Source organism: Anabrus simplex, chromosome 1 (genome assembly GCF_040414725.1).
Source record: "Anabrus simplex isolate iqAnaSimp1 chromosome 1, ASM4041472v1, whole genome shotgun sequence".
Taxonomy (NCBI): Eukaryota; Metazoa; Arthropoda; class Insecta; order Orthoptera; family Tettigoniidae; genus Anabrus; species Anabrus simplex.
The window spans coordinates 752,055,276-752,075,190 of NC_090265.1; the positions used below are offsets into that span (position 1 = coordinate 752,055,276).

The window sequence follows — 19,915 nt, forward strand, 5'->3', positions numbered from 1 at the left end:
TGCCATGAAAAAAGACTATTTCCAAAATGTATGCAAGAAGGTGCATTTACAGTATTCAAATAATGCACTTGGATATCTCGCTGGCAAACATAACCTCACGCAACGAAAGAAAGAAAAAAAAGCACGATTCAAAGACGAGAAATCTATGCTGGCTCCCATGTGCAAGTACTTTATTCATTGAATTACTATACTGTAAGCATTTCAGATGCCTTGTATTTACACAGAAAGTGCCCGATGTCCTTAAAATCGAACTTTCCGATGACTATCCTTGTACGATTTCCCGCCATGGCACTTCTCTTGTACTTCAGAAATGTAAACACTTGCCGCGTCACAAAGTATTTTAAGACTCATTAATACATGCAATCACCTCGATTCACGGTTTAAACCTTTCAAATGCCATGGGAAAAATCTATTTCCAACATGTATCCAACAAGGTGCATTTACAATGTTCAAATAATGCACTTGGGTAAATAACTTACAAACATAACCTCACGCAACGAAAGTAAAATATCACACAATTCAAAGACGGGGATAAATTATGCTGGTTCCCCTGTGCAAATGCATTATTTTTTGGATTTCTGTATTGTTTGCATTTTTAGATGCTTTGTACTGGCATGGAAAGTTCCCGACGCCCATAACATTGTGGCTTATCGATCTTTCCTATGACGAGGGGATAAAGTTTCTCGCTTCCATGTGCATTGCAACGCACTACAATGACTCCCATCCCTCACACTTGTACGATTCCTCGGCTGGCACTTCCTCCTTTAAAACCATATGATCGTTTGGGCTCGCATTAAAATAAAGTAATGCAGTTTCATCGGCAATAACAATATTTTTCGGTGCCTACGAATTTATTATATGAGCCACGTTTTTTTTTTTAAATTATTATTATTTTCGTCAACTGTCGGCATCGCCATTGTTCGCGGATTCTGTTTTCCCGCACACTGCCCGTTGCGTGATATCACGGCGTTCCTTAAAAGTTTGAATACAAAAGAATTCCGATTTCATTCAACTTAGTAATCATGAAGCGCACTGTAGATCCACCGAAGTGAGTGTAAATGCGGAAAGCTACGGTACCACTCCACGTTCCGGAACACGCGTTCTATTATGACGCGGATAAATTTCGAGTTGAAATTACTCTGTAACATACTACTGTTTTAAAATGTAAAGGCAGTTTCGAATTAAAAGTCTAAATTTCGGTAATGGGGCCGACATTGTACTTTGAATTACGAATTATCCGTATTTCGAATTAAACAATTTAAATAACATGCAAAACTGTATCTCATGTTTCCGGGAACGAGACCTTCTTCGAATTAGGCGGGATTTTGAATTAACCGATTTCGAATTATCGAGGTTCTACTGTATATCAATAATATTCACAACAACCACCTAAACAACAATACCACCAATAAATCGCACTTAAACAAACTCAAAAACAAAATAAAACGAGACAATTTACTAATAACGAAAGCCGACAAAGGCAACACTACTGTCATTATGGATAAGAACGAATACATAATAAAGACTAAAGAATGTTTTCAAGACAACACCTTTTTAATCAAATGTAAAGATCCAACCAACAACATAAAAAGAAACCTCAAAAGTCTACTTAAGAACACACACTTTCTTCTTACCAAAACAGAATCCGCAAAACTCACAACAATGAACCCTCAATTACCAACCGCAAAAGCCTACCCTAAAATACATAAAGAAAACATACCCAAGAGACCAGTCAAAAATTACAGAGTTAGCCCAATTTATAAACTTTCGCAATTCATTCATAAATTCCTTAAAAAGCACTACTCATTTTTAGCAAACAAAACAGTACAAAACTCAATAGAATTTTGCAATAGAACTAAAGAATTAAAGATTGAACAACACCATACCCTCACTTCATTTGATATAACAAACATGTATCCCAACATTCCCACTAAACAAACAATTGAAATAATCGAATCCAACCTAAAAAACTATAGAAATTTGAGCACCTTAGAAATAGAAGAATTCATGAATTTACTTGAATTTGCCATAAATAATAATTACTTCAAATTCCACAATACCAAATACCAACAACAAGGCCTACCTATGGGATCCCCTGCCTCTGGAATACTAGCAGAAATTTACATAGATCACCTAGAATATATATCAATCAATAAAATAGAGAATATCTACTTTTGGTGCAGATTCGTTGATGACATCTTTGTAATCATAGATAATAGATCCACTGACGCAAATACCATATTAGACAAACTCAACACATTAGACCCCCAGATAAAATTCACTAAAGAGACTGAAAATAACCGCACCTTAAATTACTTGGACCTGACAACAACCAGACACAACCATTTATCCTACAAAATCTATAGGAAACCTACACATACCTCAAATACCATAAAAATCGATTCCATTCATCCCAACACACACAAAAGAGCAGAGCATGGTATACAGAGCCTTCAACATACCAATGACAACAGAAGATCTAAATAATGAACTAAAATTAATCTACGACATAGCCAAATACAATGGATAGTACAGAAATGGTCAACAAAATCATTTATAAGATTGAATTTCAACCCAAAACTAAATTAACAAAAATAGACAAACCCCAGAAAGATTACGCCTTATTCATCTTTAACAATACCCATATATATACTATAACTCATGCTTTTAACAAGTACATCCTGAAAATAGCATTTAAAACCACGCACAACAGCACCAACACTATACATAACATCAGGACAATTAACAACAACAATAAATACAACCAATCATGAGTTTACCGTATTAAATGCAACAATTGCAAGACAAGTTATATTGGACGTACAGGCAGAAACTTCGCAATCCGCTACAAAGAACATATAAACGCTGTAAAACATAACCACTTTTCATCAATAGGTCAGCATGTAGAAGAATTCAAACACAGGTTCACAGACATCGAAAACGATATGAAAATATTAAACATAAATTCTAAGGGCCCCCTGCTTAACATAACTAAAGATCTCTATATTTCCTTGGACCAATACAATATTAATGACATTACGGAGAAAACCAGTATCACCTTCAATAAAGCTATTCCTGCCTTAAAGAATGATTACTTTAAAATAGTAAATAAACAGAACACAGCACGCCCCAGAAGACTGATGAATGACAAGCCCAGCCCCACCCCTACCCCCACAATAGCCACTACCCTTACCCCTCTATCCATACCCCTCACTACAGTGAACTCAAGTCCCAGACGTACACGCCACTCGACCACAACAACAGTAGCAAGTACCTTTTCACTTCCACACACAACTTCAGGCATTCCCTCAAACTCACACTGCACTCATACCAGTTTATCTTTCACAGATAATAGCAGCTCCTAAGCACGAATACAGACGAGAGGGAGATCGCCACCAACAACTTATATTCACCAAATTTAAAATTCAAGACACTACAATCCGCTTCAAAATTCATTAAAATACATCAACAGCTGAGTTACAACAATACTTGACCATCCTACGACTTAGGTTTTGCTACGAACATACATGATATATACTTAGTCAAATAGAACATCTTCAAGAATCGTTTACGAAACCAAACAACGTAAACATAGATGTACAAGAACCCAACAAGGAAGCCTGAAGAAAGAACTTGCAAAGCATGAACTTTTAAATTTAACAAGTGTTTTTTTTACAAACATGTTTTTTATATTTTAATGTGTTTAAACTCACCAAGCGTTTTATATATATGTTTCTTGTGTTTTTAATGTGTTTAATGTATACATACAATTTGTTTTAAGTTTAGTTAAGCTTTTCACTGCCACATTGATCTTAGACACAGTTTTACCCCATATAGTCACAAACAATATGACGAATATACCTAATCCACAACCTCATTAGACATCCGGATGCTCTAATGAACAACTTCTTTGTGACACATACCAATGCCTAATGGTTGTATTATTGTAATGTATCAGCTGATGACGACTGTAAACAGTCGAAACCGGTTCTGATGTAAATCTGCTCATAATAAATAGTATTGATAGGTGGAACATCTTTCTTGTCTATATATTGCCTTCGAATGTCGATGAGAGAATTCGCTAGTGGAAATAGCGAGGAAACGATACCAAAGGTAATCGATCGCATGCAATATAATCACTGGGGTGCATAAATACCGGTAACGGAAGTCGCACGTGCTTAATCACTCGTAATAACGGATGCATCAGTGATAGGGCTCTCGCTGTAACTGAAGGATAATACACAGTTTAATATAGGAATTTTTGAAGGGACAGCAAAAAAATTGCCGTTAAAACGGAGTTCTCATTATATGCCGTACTCGCTATAGTGGACTTCTGCTGTACTGTATTCCAAAGATGCTAGTTTTAACTCAATGTATGCGTTATTACTAAGTTTCATAAGTTGGAAGTGGAAAGTCTTGCTTTATCCACAATTATGAATTCTCAAATACACCAGATGTAGAGTATTGTGCAGCCCTGCAACTACAGTGAAATGATGTATCATGACTAAACATGTCAACACTTTGTTCTGTATGAAAATAAACATATCCCTGCACATGAGAATAAGTAGACGTAGGTTTAATTACATCCTGTACCTCGACCTGCTTTTGTTCTTCTTCTTAAACCTTACACAACATTTAATAAGAACTTTTAAAAAAAAGTGACCTTAAGTACAAGCAGATAATATTTATTCAAAGTATTTACCATACCCTGAATACTCCAGAGAATCCACCAAGGAATGCCCCAAAGAAGAATGCATCTTTGTGGAAAACAATACGCTTGATCCGCCTTGGATCATGTACAAGATGTTTCATCTGTAGGAGAAGACGGAGGCACACCTGTAGACCATATCCAACGGAGAAGAGTTTGGTAGTTCCCTGCAAGAACAGATGAACAATGTAGCATGCCGACACTTTGTTCTGAATGAGAGTAAGAAATAGCTTTTTCAATCACTTCCTCAGCAAAACATGGTTCATAAGTGTTATAAATGGTTTGTTGGATCCCAATTCTAATTACCATGCATTTGAATTGTAGGAATCAGAGTTAAGTTCTATGAGCGTCAAGAGTAAATTTCTTTTACAATTAGCTTTACAACCGCACCAACACAGATGGGCAACGATGGGATAGGAAAGGGCTAGAGGAGTGGGAAGGAAGCGGCTGTGACCTTAATTAAGGTACAGCCCCAACATTTGCCTGGTGTGAAAATCGAAAACCATCTTCAGGGCTGCCGACAGTGGGGGTTCGAACCCACTATCTCCTGAATGCAAGCTCACAGCTGCACGGCCAACTCACTCGGTTGATTCAAACTGCCAAGAGAATTAGTTAAACTTGAATGTAGCAATTGGTATTTCATTTTTGATGCTGTTGGTATAACTAGGAGTCATAGGCAAAAAAGGGGTATGGGGAGGAGGGTCTTAAGAGCAAGACAAAGTTATAAATTAATAGACAATGAAACCTCCAATTATTAAAATCTCAGCTACTTCAGCACTGGTGCCATCTAGGTGTTCTGCTGCTATCAAGGAACAAAAGGTCAATTGCACTGGCTGAGCTGATGTATTTTGTCAAGTGCCAACAACGACCAGTAATGCCAAGATTTTTGACTGTCGTTCAAAAATGAACTCTACCACTGATCCACTGAGGCAGCTATTAACAGCCGGGCTGAGTGGCTCAGACGGTTGAGTCTTGGCAGGTTCGATCCTGTCTCAGTCCGGTGGTATTTGAAGGTGCTCAAATATGACAGCCTATTGTCGATAGATTTACTGGTGCATGCAGCTGTGAGCTTACATCCGGGAGATAGTAGGTTCGAATCCCACTATCGGCAGCCCTGAAGATGGTTTTCCGTGGTTTCCCATTTTCACACCAGGCAAATGCTGGGGCTGTACCGTAATTAAGGCCACGGCCGCTTCCTTCCAACTCCTAGGCCTTTCCTATCCCATCGTCCCCATAAGACCTATCTGTGTCGGTGCGACGTAAAGCCCCTAGCAAAAAAAAAAAAAAAATTTACTGGCACGTAAAAGAACTCCTGCGGGATAAAATTCTGGCACCTCGGAGTCTCTGAAAACCATAAAAAATAGTTAGTGGGACGTAAAGCAAATAACATTATTATTATTATTATTATTATTATTATTATTATTATTATTATTATTATTATTATTATTATTATTATTCATGAGGTATATTTTTGGGCTTATGCCGTATAATTAATTATAAAACACACTCTACGCGTTTCGAAAGGAACCTTGCCTACCTTCATCAAGAGACAACAGAGAAATGACATGATGCATTAAAGGTTGGTAGGAGATGATTATTATTATTATTATTATTATTATTATTATTATTATTATTATTATTATTATTATTATTATTATTATTAGCTATTTACATAACAATACAAGGTGTTGTTTACTGGGAGGAAGGTCAACTAATCTAATTGTAAATTTATAATTTACATTATATATACAATCAATCTTTTATGACTTTACTATTAAATACAGTATAAATTATTTAAAACCTTGAATTGAGAAAGGGTCAAAAGAAAGCATGCAATTTTCTACTACGCCTAAAATAACTGTATTTATTTGCGCCTTTCCTACACATAATTTACTTGCAAGCACATGAACACTGCATTATACAGTAGAAGTCCGTCATAACAAGAATTCACACCAGCGGAAAGTTTACTCGCTATAGCGGATTGTCATTATATCAGATTTTTGTATAAAAGTTCGAAAAACCCCCATACACGTTAAAATCGGTATGAAATGGCAATCAGTTTGTTCAAAACTTGCGTTTCCGCGGATGATATCCACACTATGGCTTACTTGTTTGTTATTTTTCAAAATCAAATACTATGTGAAAGTGTATGATTAATTTCATTCTGAAAAATTACAGTACCGTATTTCTCCAAATCCAAGATGAACCCTACTTTTTCCTTTAAAAAATTTAAATCAGGCTCAAAAAGTGCTTTGTCAAATCATATGAATGCCTTTGTTGTACAGTACGCATTTTTATACTATTTTTAGACGCCGAACATTGGCTTTCGTTATGCCGCCCTTTTTTTTTCTTTTTTCTTTTTTTGCGGCTGCACAATTATTCTTTATTTCTGCAGGCTTAATGACCATTGAATTAAAATTGCCATCATAATACCAAAGAGAACCCGTTAAAAATTTGCCAGCAATACCTATCCATGCGTCTCTACAATACGGCGATCCGCCAGGAAAATATTCTTACTGTCTGTAAAACTCTCAGGTACTTTTACTCCGCATCAGATATAACCGGCTACCGCTACACACGTCTTGCTTACAGTGTTCGGCCAACTTAAGCGGCTAGCGATGTATAGGCCTAATCGCAGGCGCTGAAGGTCAACGAACGAGTTTACTGCACCACGGTATCGCCATTCCGCCCTTGCGTTTTTCGTGCACATACGTCACAATTTCATTTTTCATTTCTTTAAAGCACCCTTATTGCGGACCACAGAATGCATTTTTTGTACAGTACACGTTTTTAGCTATCTTTGTCTTCACGCTGACGCCAAATAGTGGCTTTAGTTAGGCCTATGCCATATTTTCTTGCGGCTGCACATTTATTCCACATTTCTGAGTGTTTAATAACCATTAACTTATAATTGGCATAATAATATCAACGAGAACCCGTTGAAAATTTGCTGGCAATATCTGTTCCATGTATCATTACGACTATCCATCACGAAAATATTCCTGCTGTCTATAAAACTTAATTTTACTAAGAGTCAGGTACAGTAGACGCATTAGGCCTATAACTTTGCCACTGAGTGTGTAGCCGTGGCCTTTCTAGGAATTCGAAGGCTCGCTTATTTTGATGACATTCTGCAGATTTGAGAAACTTTTTTTTTTTGGCTATAAGAACAGCATTCTCTCTTCACTATTTCCCGAGATCCAGTGACATTACACACAGGCACTGTACAACCAGTTGTCACAGCTAGCGATGTATAATAAAGAAACGGTCACTTATTGTCAACTAATTTTGGATGTGAGTGCGCGTGCGGTGGTGAAAAGAAGCAGCATGGTTACCACGGTAGTTGCCAGTGGTACTTATTATTGTTAGACCGCAAATGCAAGACAACCCTTGATTTTTCGCATGAGATTCTGAGGGGAAAAAAACGTTGTCTTGTATTCGGAGAAATACGGTATCACTCCAGAGTTTTCTTCTTCAAATGGCGTCACCTAACCTAACCGTACGCCTATATGTGTCACGAAAACATATTTGAACCGCATGTAGAAAAATGAGTTATCCTCGCTAAAAATGTACATGTAAATTTAACTAGACGCGAGAAAATATGAACTATCCTTTGAAATCAGGCATGTACTCTGCCATATCTTGAGGTGTATTGCATTCTTACTTAATTTCAATACATAACATTTATAATGGCGCATGGCCTCCGGAGAGGCCTGGTGTAGGTCTTTTTCTCGTAGACAGCGTATTAGGCGACCTGCATGTCTGTGAAGATGAGAGCCCTACCTAGAATGATTTCTAATGCTGAATACACTACACACACCGAGCCCCCGAGCCACTGGAATTAACCAATTAAGGTTAAATTCCCCAACCCAGGAATCGAACCCGGGACCCTCTGACCGAAGGCCAGTATGTTGACCATTCAGCCAACGAGTCAGACTATATAACATTAAAATTAAGAGATCATTTACTTCAGCTGTTATTTTTAACCAGTTAACAACTGCTATCGGCCACGTTATTTATGCATTTATTACGAAAACTTATCCTCTTTCATTTCAAATTTTCTTTAGAGAATAGCCTTCGAATGTCGACAAGAGAGCTCGCAAATGCACATAGTAAGAAAACTACACCATACCAAAGATGATCGATCGCATTTTGTGGCAAACGTTTCAGTTTCCTTATTCAACAGCATCACTCATCCTAACTTAACCGTACTATACATTAGATGAAAACATATTTCAAGCACCAGTAGAGAACCATCTTGCTATAAATTTACATGATAAACCTTTCCGTAACTTAACCAGACGCGAGAAAATATAAACTAACCTCTGAAATCAATTATGCACTCTGCCATGTCTCGAGGTGTATCCTATTTTTACTTAATTGCAGTATTTCGCAAGAAATTAAGCGATAGTTTAGTCAGCCTTCATTTTTAACAAGTTAAGAACTGTTATCAGACACATTACTTATGCATTTATTATGAAAATATGTTCTCTTTCATTTCAAATTTTCTTTACAAAACAGCAGTCGACAGGTATTACTAATCAACTCCGACATCGCGTTCGAATGTTGACCAGAGAACTCGCTAGTGGACATAGCTAAGAAACGATACCGAAGATAATCGATTGCATGCAACATATTCACTGGGGGGCATAAATATCGGCAATGGACAAAATCGTGCGCGCTTAATCGCTCGTAATAACAGATGCGTCAGTGATAGGGCTCTCGCTGTAGCCGAAGGATAATACACAGTTTAATATTGCAATTTTGAAAGGACAGCAAAACACTGACGGTATAACGGGGTTCTCATTATATGCCGTACTCGCTATAGCGGACTTCTACTGTCGTTTTTATACACACTTAATAACGTCAACTTTTTTGCAGATAGGCAAAGTTTTTGTTTTTTAATTATTTTTTACAATTTGCATTACATTGCACTGACACAGACAGGTGTTGTGACAGCGATGGGACAGGAAAGGGCTAGGAGTGGGAAGAAAGAGACCGTGGCCTTAATTAAGGTACAGCCCCAACATTTGCCTAGTGTGAAAATGGGAAACCACGAAAAACCAGGCAGAGAGTTGCTGACAAAGGAGTATGAACCCACTACCTGCTGAATGCAAGGTGACACCTACGTGGCCCAAACTGCAGACCTACTTGATCAAATCGTTATTATTACACACTGTGTACATATAACAGTCGACAGAGAGTGCAGTAGCAGATCCTGCACATGTGCCTCATTGTTCCAATGTTAGGAACAAGTTGTTTCTCTTGCAGACTGGAGAGCCCAATAGTTATAAATTAATAGCATCAAAACAGAAAAGAGATTTCTTCAGATATCACAAAAAACCTTTCTCGTGACGTAAACTTCATATGCTGCTGTATTTTCTAGTTCCCTGATAAACAAGTCAAGTCTGTGCTGCTCTTGATAGATAGCTTTATCTGCCTCCAAGCTCTTCAAGTTTGCAGGTCTGTATCTTACTGATTGCACAGCACGGTACCCGAAACAAAACAACTGTAAAATTGATTATGGTAAATGGACTTTATGACTTACTTTATTCACCTGCTAATGGTAGTGCAAGTACAGTACTTACTGTCCACTCTTCAAAACTAATATTTACGTTTTAGTAACACACAGTATGCACATCCCAGATCTGTCAACAGATAAAGCAAGCCCTCAAACAGTTGTAAGAAAGAATCCATTCTATATTATATTTAGTTGGGACATATTTGAGGAGTAAGGAAAGGTTTCACTGTATTTATAAATTTAGACGCAAACAGAAAGTTGCTTGGTTAAAGACCTTCATGAATGTGCACCTCTACAGACCTTCATAAAAATGATAACTGGGGATTAAGGATGAGTGAAACACATGCAACAAAATAGTACTTAGTGGTTTGAAAGAAGCAGGTTTCATTAACCAGGAAATTATAATGTGGAACTGATTAAGGTCCCACTGTATACATTTTGGCCAGGTTACCACTGTCCATACCTGTAGCACATAATGAACACAGCTGAATGGATGAGGGCATTCTTTGTGTTTGCTCCAACTCCTCACCCTCTTCACACAGGCAGAATACAACCTTACAGCAGCAGCGATCACACCGTAGGGAACCTTCCTTGGTTTCTCGTTCTCTCGTTCATCAGGTCCTTGATTCTTTGTGTAGGCACTTTCCTCGTAGGGTCCAACAATAAACCTATAACCAAACAAAGTCATAGAATGACTGATCACTGATTGACTCTTCTTCTAAGCAACCAATTTTCATTTTAATCCTAGAACTGCAAACTGTCAAGTGCAAGAAACTGTCAGCCATCAAATTGTATCGATTTCAAATTGTAGTAGCTCTGATGTATTTTCTCTTTTGTTCTGAAAGCTCTGAGAAACAAATGATGACTTTCAGGTGACAATTTGGCTGAAAAGGTGGAAGTACATTAATAACTTTTGAGGGCTGAGATGCAGTTAACAGTGAAATTGAGGACTGATTTTCAAAAATTTGTGTGACAGAATGAACAGTAATTTCACTGATTACTGAAAAAATATCAAAAAAAGATGGAGAATGGTGGACAGTGCCAAATGAAGTGGGGTACAGAGAACTGGAGGCCATCACAGATACTATACAGAAGAACAGGATCTCTCTTTTTTTTTTTTTTTTTTGGTCATATTATGAGGACACCAGAACCAGATCACTAAGAAAAATTATTGAGAAACTCTGGAATCTGAAGCAACAAGTAGGATGGAATAAAGAAATAAAGGAGGATACGGAGGAACTAGAAATAACTCTGGACGATTTGCTAAACAAAATGGAAAATTTAAAGAAAATGAAAAACATAAATATGGGATTTAAACAAAAAATAGACAAACAACGTATAATGAAAAGGCTATACAGATGATGAACGACAGAAAGGATCAGAAGTAATGAAAAGCTACTGGGAAATATAGAAAGAAAACTTATTGAAGAAGATGCCAAGAATATGGCTGACTGAAGTGGTGCAATGAGGCCGTAAAAGCAGAATAATAATAATAAGAATATACTTAATGGGAAATATTGGAAACTAAAGGAACAATAAAGTAAGATAATACTTCAAAAATCATGTACTATCATAAGTTATATAGAGAATAATAATGGTGCTCAAGTTGATGACCTGCATGTCTGTGAGGATGGGGTCCTAACTGAGTAATTCTAATATAACACAAACGCCCAGCCCCTGGCAAGACGAATTAACTAATGACAGTTAATATCCCTCTGGGAATCGAACTCAAGACCCCTTGGCCCAAAGGCCAGCAAGCTATCCATCTAGCTATAAGCCAGACTATATAGTGAAAATACCATTCGTTATTTCCAGGAAGGGGCTAGTGACTCACACGACCTGGGATCCCCCAGCCGGCTTGTGCGGTGCGGCCGGCCTTTCCATGTATTGTTCTTGTCGGCTGGCTTACCTGCGAGTTTCTTGGAGATTCAATGGGAATGTTCTGCCTCTAGTCACCTGGCGAAAATTCTGGCTCAAATCACCCGAGCTATAAAAAGGGAGGCTAGCCACGGACAATCAGTCACAGTTGGGCTCCGTGGTGGGGTTACGGTCAGCGTTGGACTCCGTGGTGAATTCAGTGAGAGACTCAGTGTATTAGAGTTCAGTGGCTAAGCTCAGGACGACAGAGGTGTTGGCTGTCGCTAGTGTCCTACCGAGGTATGAACGAGGAGCTGTCGTTGTGGTGTCAGACAGACCAGTGAGTGGGTGGGCTGGAGACAATGGAACAGAAAACTGAACTGCAAGTTTGTGTATTTGTGTGGACTGAGGCTCGGTGCGAGCAGCGAGGGAAGCCGCTATCGCAACTGTGAAGGTAAATGGACCTGTGTTAATGTTTGCTGTTGTGAGTATTGTCCTGCTGTTGAATACTGTTGAACTGTTCATTGCATGTGACTGTTTGAATTAGTGGACTGTCTGCGGAATCGAATCAACGAACAGTCATCGTGCGTCGAATGTTCAGATCCAACAGTCTACACACAGCTGTTGTATATATTGAAAATTACATTCTATATGCAAACAGAATTCATATTTTCTCCCATTTAAATAAACGTATGAATTTTTTATAATGTTTTTGTCAGTTTTACCATATATATATTAGTACGTAAGCTGTCTTCGACAGTCAAAATTACTATCTATAAAGTAAATGGAAATTCTAAATGGACTATTAATATATCTTATCCTGTGGGGATTTTCTTACCTGTTCCCCTATCAGGTGCGTCCCACGTGGCGGATAGGGGGGCCCTCCAGACTTGTCTGGAGGGTCTGCGGGAAATAAAATACCCTCTCATGGAACAAAAACAGGTATTGCCAGAAAACGTCTTGAGGCATTATGATTGTTACTAGCCCAAGCCCAAGCCTTGCCCACACATGCTAGAGAGGCATCCATGTTACTTCCGCATGAGTGATACAGTGGTTCGGGTGAAGTGGGTGCTGGTAACTGGGGTGAAAGCTCACTGCGGTGTGCTGGAATGTTGCCTACGAGATATACAAGGCCGAGAAGTGTGCGCTAGTTCTGAGCATAAAAACTGTCCCCAACCAGGTTCGCAGTACCGCCGCCAGATGTCTCGACAACTTGCTAAGGTTTGCACATGCTGTAGTGTATTAACATATGGAGAAAAGTGTTTTTAATACATTTACTTATAGATTTCACTTACTGTTAGTGTTCAAATGAACTCCAAGTAAATTTCATATACACTATAAAATATAGTATATCGTACTGTAATTCCAATTCGGCAAAAAAAGGAGAACAATCTGAGTTTTTAATCATTTCCAGCCGATCCAATTTTAAAGGAGAAGTGGATAATTGCTACATCCAGACAGGGAGGGGGGGAATTAGGTCCGCTTTGGTCACCTGGGACGTCATCTAGAGTCTGTAATTTACATTTTAAATGAATCTGTAACCCATAAAGATTCATTAGAACACTTCACTGCCTCCGACTACCGTATCAAAAGACACTTAAGAATTAGGCCTATGTTGGCTTTTCGAATGGAAGGAAACTAGAATAACATCCCTCATTAAAGATCCCCCTGTGGGTGGGGGCGGTAGAATAACACCCATGGTATCGCCAGCCTGTCGTGAGAGACGATTAAAAGGGGTCCCAGGGGCTCTGAACTTTGGAGCGTGTGTTAGCGTTCACGGCGCCCTTAGCTGAGTCTTGGCATTGCTTCCACTTACTTGTGCTAGGCTCCTCACTTTCATCTAACCTATCCGACTTCTCTTGGTCAACTCTTGTTTTTTCCGACCCTGACGGTATTAGGTTCCCCAGGCCTAGGGCGTCTCATTTTCACGTGGCCCTTGTCTTCCTTTCGCCGATATCTTCATTTTTCGAAGTATCGGATCCGTTCACTTTTTCCCCTCAGATTAGTGTTATATAGAGGATGGTTGCAGAGCCTTTGTGGCTTAGACGGCAGCGCGTCGGCCTCTCACCGCTGGATACCGTGGTTTAAATCCTGGTCACTCCATGTGAGATTTGTGCTGGACAAAGCGGAGGCGGGACAGGTTTTTCTTCCTGGTACTCTGGTTTTCCCTGTCATCATTAATTCCACCAACGCTCTCCATTCTCATTTCATAGCATCTATCAATCGTTAATAAATCACTTTGGGAGTGGCGACCCCATCGTACTAATAGCCTATATACGATTCATTCGTTACATCCCTGACCTGGTCAATGACTGGAAAACAGGTTGTAGGTTTTCATTTTTCAGAGGACGGTTGCCTACTTCCTCTTAAAACAATAATTACCACCTCATTTGGTAAGTTTCACAAAGAGGGCCTTGAATTAAGATCAGATAAAGATGTGCTGAGAAGTTTATGGATTTATTAAGAACTAATGCCTCAGTTGTGGTTTTCAGAGCTATCCGTGGTGTGTTTATATCTGATGTCCATGTGGTGGTGTTATCTTCTGAATACATTCTGTTACAAGCGATATTAAGTTCATATTTTTACTATATTTTTGTGCCCTAAGTGTCAGACATCTTGTTTTCCTACAATCCATCCATAGTAAACACTAGTCAGAGGGGCAATTTATTGTTCTTTCCTTATTCCTTTTATTCTATCACTCTTACTGCCCTAAATGTCGGCCATTTTACACAGCCATGGAAACCACGATGCAGATGGGAACTCTACCCTACATTTTATGCGTTGCCTAGGCCACAGAGCTTAAATTGTTTATTTACATCTACTGCCCTTACTTAGTCAGCCATCTTTAGAGCGGGGTTTTCGTTGCTACACGTCCGTAGGTTTAACCTCATATTACCCTACACGTGACCCCTGGGTGGTGTTAAGAGAGCAACAACTTTGGCTGCTGGACCCTAAGCTCTTCTTTGTGGATATCCCAGCAATTCAGAGGATTCATTAACTCAATATGAGAAAAATGATTAAAATCGTAAATGGTCCTTTTCAGAGCCCCACTGAAAATCATGATTCTACTTTAAACATTCTGCAGCTCAATATCGAAGGAGCAAGTCGACCAAAAAGTGACTATCTAACAAAAATACTGACTGATCACAAGGTGGATATTGTTCTATTGCAGGAGACCCATTGTGAAAACCAGGACCAGCTTTATGCCAGATGTAGGATTCCCGGATACAATCTGCTCAATGCAACGTTTCATAAACAGTACGGAACAGCAACATATGTAAAAAATGATATAGAGGAAGCTGAAATAATAAGCACAAATACTGATAACAACATGTTTTGCTCTAAAACAAAGATTGCAAATACAGAAATTGTAAACATCTACAAACCACCTTGTCAACCTTGGAGCCTAAACGAGACCATCCTGAATATACAGCACCCAGCCGTAATCCTTGGAGATTTTAACAGTCAGAACACTAAATGGGGTTATAACTATACCAACAAAGAGGGACAAGATGTGTCTGAATGGGCTGATGCCGAAGATCTTTTTCTGTTGTTTGATGCCAAAGAAAAGGGCTCCTTCCACTCTACCAGATGGAATAAGGACTATAACCCTGATCTGTGTTTTGTATCAAAAGACCCTCTTGGAAGACCTCTACACTGTACTAGGAAAATTCTGAACAACTTTCCCCGAAGCCAACACAGACCAGTGCTTGTCAAAGTCGGCCTGGAAATACCTGCCATCAGATCAGTCCCACTTCCCCGCTGGAATTTTTCCAAAGCCAACTGGTCTAAATTCACCAGCGAACTGGAACATAATGTACAGTGGATTCCTCCTACAACAGGAAATTACGAGCGCTTTGTCAAACTAACATCCACCATCGCGAAAAAGCATATCCCAAGAGGATACAGGAAGGATTATATTCCTGGATGGAACCCAAAATGCAAAGAGCTATACGAGGAATATATGCTCAGCAGTGACCCTGAAATTGCAGATGAACTGATCCAGTCTCTAGATTCATCTAGAAAAGAAAAATGGTTCAATCTCATGGAAAATATGAGTTTTCAACATTCCAGTCGAAAAGCATGGTCACTTCTAAGGAAACTTGGCAACAGCACTCCCAAATTCGGTCCCAAGAGCTCTAAGATAAAACCAAACGAGGTGGCAAACAGATTAGTTAACCTGACAAGAAAACCAGTCGGCACAAATAAGAAAGAGTCAAAAAGAATTCAACAAGAGCTAAAATCGAGGATAACCCAGGCCAAAGCAGTCTCTCAGTTTTCCTCTGATTTCACAGCTGCTGAGATCTTAACTGCGCTAAAAGAAATAAAGTCAGGAAAAGCAGCCGGATTGGATGGAATATACCCAGAATTCCTTATACACTGTGGCCCCCGAACAACCGAATGGCTTGCCAAATTTTACAGCAATATCTTACATGTTGGACAACTACCATCAATACTCAAAAGAACAAAAATAGTAGCAATCCTTAAACCAGGGAAAAGTGGAGACAATGCAGAAGATTACAGACCCATAGCCCTTTTAAGTGTCTGCTACAAACTACTGGAGAGAGTAATATACAATAGAATCTCAGCCAAAATCCTAGAGCACATACCACTTGAACAAGCTGGCTTCAGACCAACCCGCAGCTGTACCGACCAGGTGTTAGCCCTAACCACCCATATTGAGAGGGGATTTCAAGATCGAAAGAAGACCGTAGCAGTGTTCGTAGATCTGTCATCAGCATATGACACAGTCTGGCGAAAAGGAATGATCCTCAAATTCCTGAAGTTAATCCCTTGTAAGACGCTTGCCACCCTGCTGAATAATATGTTGGCTAATAGAATGATTGAAGTACACCTACTTGGCAACGTAAGTAAAACTTACAAACTGAGTGACGGATTACCACAGGGATCGGTATTGGCCCCATTACTCTTCAACGTATATACAGCAGATCTACCTTCAACTAATGCTAGAAAGTTTATATACGCTGACGACATCTGTTTGGCAGCCCAGTCTAGTGATTTTGCTGGAGCAGAAACCACACTCACTAAAGATCTCTGCAGAATTGATAATTATTTTAAAACCTGGCGACTGAAACCAAACATAACAAAAACAGAGGTCAGCTGCTTTCATTTGAGCAACAGAAAAGCTAATTATGCCCCTCAGGTTCAATTCAGAGGTCATATACTGAAGTTCAATCCTCATCCAAAATATCTAGGCGTTACCTTGGATCGATCTTTGACTTACAGCGAACATGTACGCAAAACATCTGCCAAGATCAAAACCCGCAATAACATCCTGCACAAACTCACAGGAACAAGCTGGGGCCCATCTGCATCCACCCTCCGAACTACAGCACTTGCGTTAGTATACCCAGTAGCCGAATACTGCTGCCCAGTATGGCTCAACAGTGCCCATACAAAGAAGATAGACACTCAGTTAAACGATACAATGAGGGCTATATCAGGAACCATCCAATCCACACCTTTGGAGTGGTTACCAGTTCTTTCAAATATTCCACCTCCTCATCTCCGAAGACAAATGGCACTGAAGAAAGAATGGGTTAAATGCTGTGACAATCCTCTTCTACCAATACATCAAGACTGCCTACGTGAAGATCTCAGGCTGAAATCTAGGAAACCTTCTTGGTTACTAGGAAAGAGGCTAGTCCAAGATGAATTTCATACTAACACTGCCTGGCGCTATGGGTGGGCAGCTTCAAACCCTGACAGATTAGGTCTAATTTCGGATCCAGTTATGCAACCTCCTGGTTTCAACTTACCCAGAAAAATCTGGTCATCACTTAATCGGATCAGAACTCAACATGGCAGATGCAACTTCTGGAAACACAAGTGGAAGATTACCAGCGATCCTTATTGCGACTGCTCTGATGTGCCTCAGACCGTTCAACATATCGTCACAGAGTGCCCACTCCGAAGATTCAGTGGGACAATAAAGGATATCCACGAGGCCAGTGATGAAGCTGTGAGTTGGCTAAAAAAACTGGACATTCAGCTTTAGCAGCAATGCAGATATTGATGAGCTCAAATGTATAAATATAGTTAATAACCAAATTGTAACAATGTATCCTCATGCCATACGAAATATATATATATACCACCTCATTACAGAAAACCTTAATTACAAAGCCATGAATTTCACATGCGTGGAGGAAACGTTAGGATTCCTTATCATAGATGAAATGGCTATCAAGCCCAGACTACACTGTAATCGTAATCCTGATCAGCAACAGTTGTGGAAATAGGCCTACCTACTTGTTGGGATGCTCGAAGGTAAGCTGGCTAATAAATTTACGATTATTGTATTTTCTTTCATATGTGCTATTTTTAATAGGCCTAAAATATCTGGAAGTTTTTTATATTGGTTTTACGTCCCATTGACACAGATGGGATAGGAAAGGGCTAGGTGGGAAGGAAGCGGCCGTGGCTTTAATTAAGGTACAGCCCCAGCATTTACCTGGTGTGAAAATGGGAAACCACGGAAAACCATCTTTAGGGCTGCCGACAGTGGGATTCGAACCCACTATCTCCCGGATGCAAGGTCACAGCTGCGCGCTCCTAACCGCACGGCCAACTCGCGCGGTAGTTTTATATTATCTTAGATGCTATTGATATTAAGAATGACACCATGTCTTTTCAGAAAAACCTGTCAGTCTGGAGTTGTCTTCCTTGGCCATGATATGTGGTTATCTTGTTCGAGTTGCGGAAGAAAATTCCAACTGTAAATCATGCCTGGGACAGATATCCTCCGCCACTACTGACAGTCCATTGATGTGCCTCATTAGGATGAAAGATCGTGGAGCATTACGCTACCCCTCAAAAGAATTTGTTTACTTCCTGAAAAATATGTTGAATTTTACGGGTCACCCATTACGTTCGTTGGGAAGTACAAATTTAGTTTTAAAACTCAACGTTTTTGTTGTTCCGAAGTTCATTTGAGGCATTCAGATGTGACAAGTGTGATCAGAGAGTACTGATTACAACTCTCATTAGAAAACTTTTAAAAGCCATACTCGACAATGAAGCTCATACAATTACAGATGCTCATGACTTGGAAAAGAACTTCAGGACAAAGCCTTTAAGTTGGAAGATCTTAAAAATGTGAGTGATACGAACAGTGATAATGGTAAAACATTTTTAATGTATTAATTTTATCATTTATTGCACTTGACTTCGCCTAAAATAATTCCAAATACCACTTAAATGTGCTTTACTTTACATCCAATCACTCGAAATCACATTTAGGTGGTCCTAACTTCATTATTTGTAGATTTTTACGTTTATAAAAACCAACATGTACTATTAAGTGAATGTATTTCGCGCGAGCAGCATAGCACGATGTCGAGACCTCTAGCGGACGTTCGTAAAACTACCTGCAACCCGCATCTCTATCGGTCCATTTCCCGGCCTTGTATATCTCGTAGGCAACGGCTGGAACCAACATATCAATTTGCCCTACATAGCCTGAAAGAGCCGCGGGTTGGGAACGGGGTGAACCAACCTAAGGGGAACCCATGGCTGTGAACTCAGTGAGGGGAATGCCAAGTGGAACCATGTGAGTAGGTCTACTGAAGGTGGAACAAACCTGGCCGGGTTCGAGCCAGGGGCAGACTGCTGGATGGGCGGCTGAGGGGCGTGGAAACTGCTACAGAGAGCCTGAGTCGTGGGAGGACAATGTCTGGTGGAATGTCTCGTCACGGATGGTGAGAACGCCGCTCGGGACCCTAAAAGGGGCAAAAACCCTACGTCATATGGAACCATGGACATTCCGAATGAACCACCCAAACAAATACTAAGGGAAGCTATGGAAG

The 19,915-nt window shown here is 39.6% G+C and overlaps 1 protein-coding gene across 2 annotated transcripts in view; it reads right to left on the minus strand.

Annotated features, from left to right (window-relative positions):
• The window catches only part of LOC136857491 (transmembrane protein 135), a 357,287-nt gene that overhangs the window by 218,697 nt on the left and 118,675 nt on the right, over positions 1–19,915 (minus strand). For both annotated transcript variants that reach the window (XM_067136183.2, XM_067136180.2), the window contains exons 5-6: positions 10,693–10,897; positions 4,708–4,875 (exon numbers count right to left, since the gene is read on the minus strand). In XM_067136183.2, coding sequence (XP_066992284.1) covers positions 4,708–4,875; positions 10,693–10,897 — 373 coding nt within the window. The remainder of the gene's footprint in view (positions 1–4,707; positions 4,876–10,692; positions 10,898–19,915) is intronic.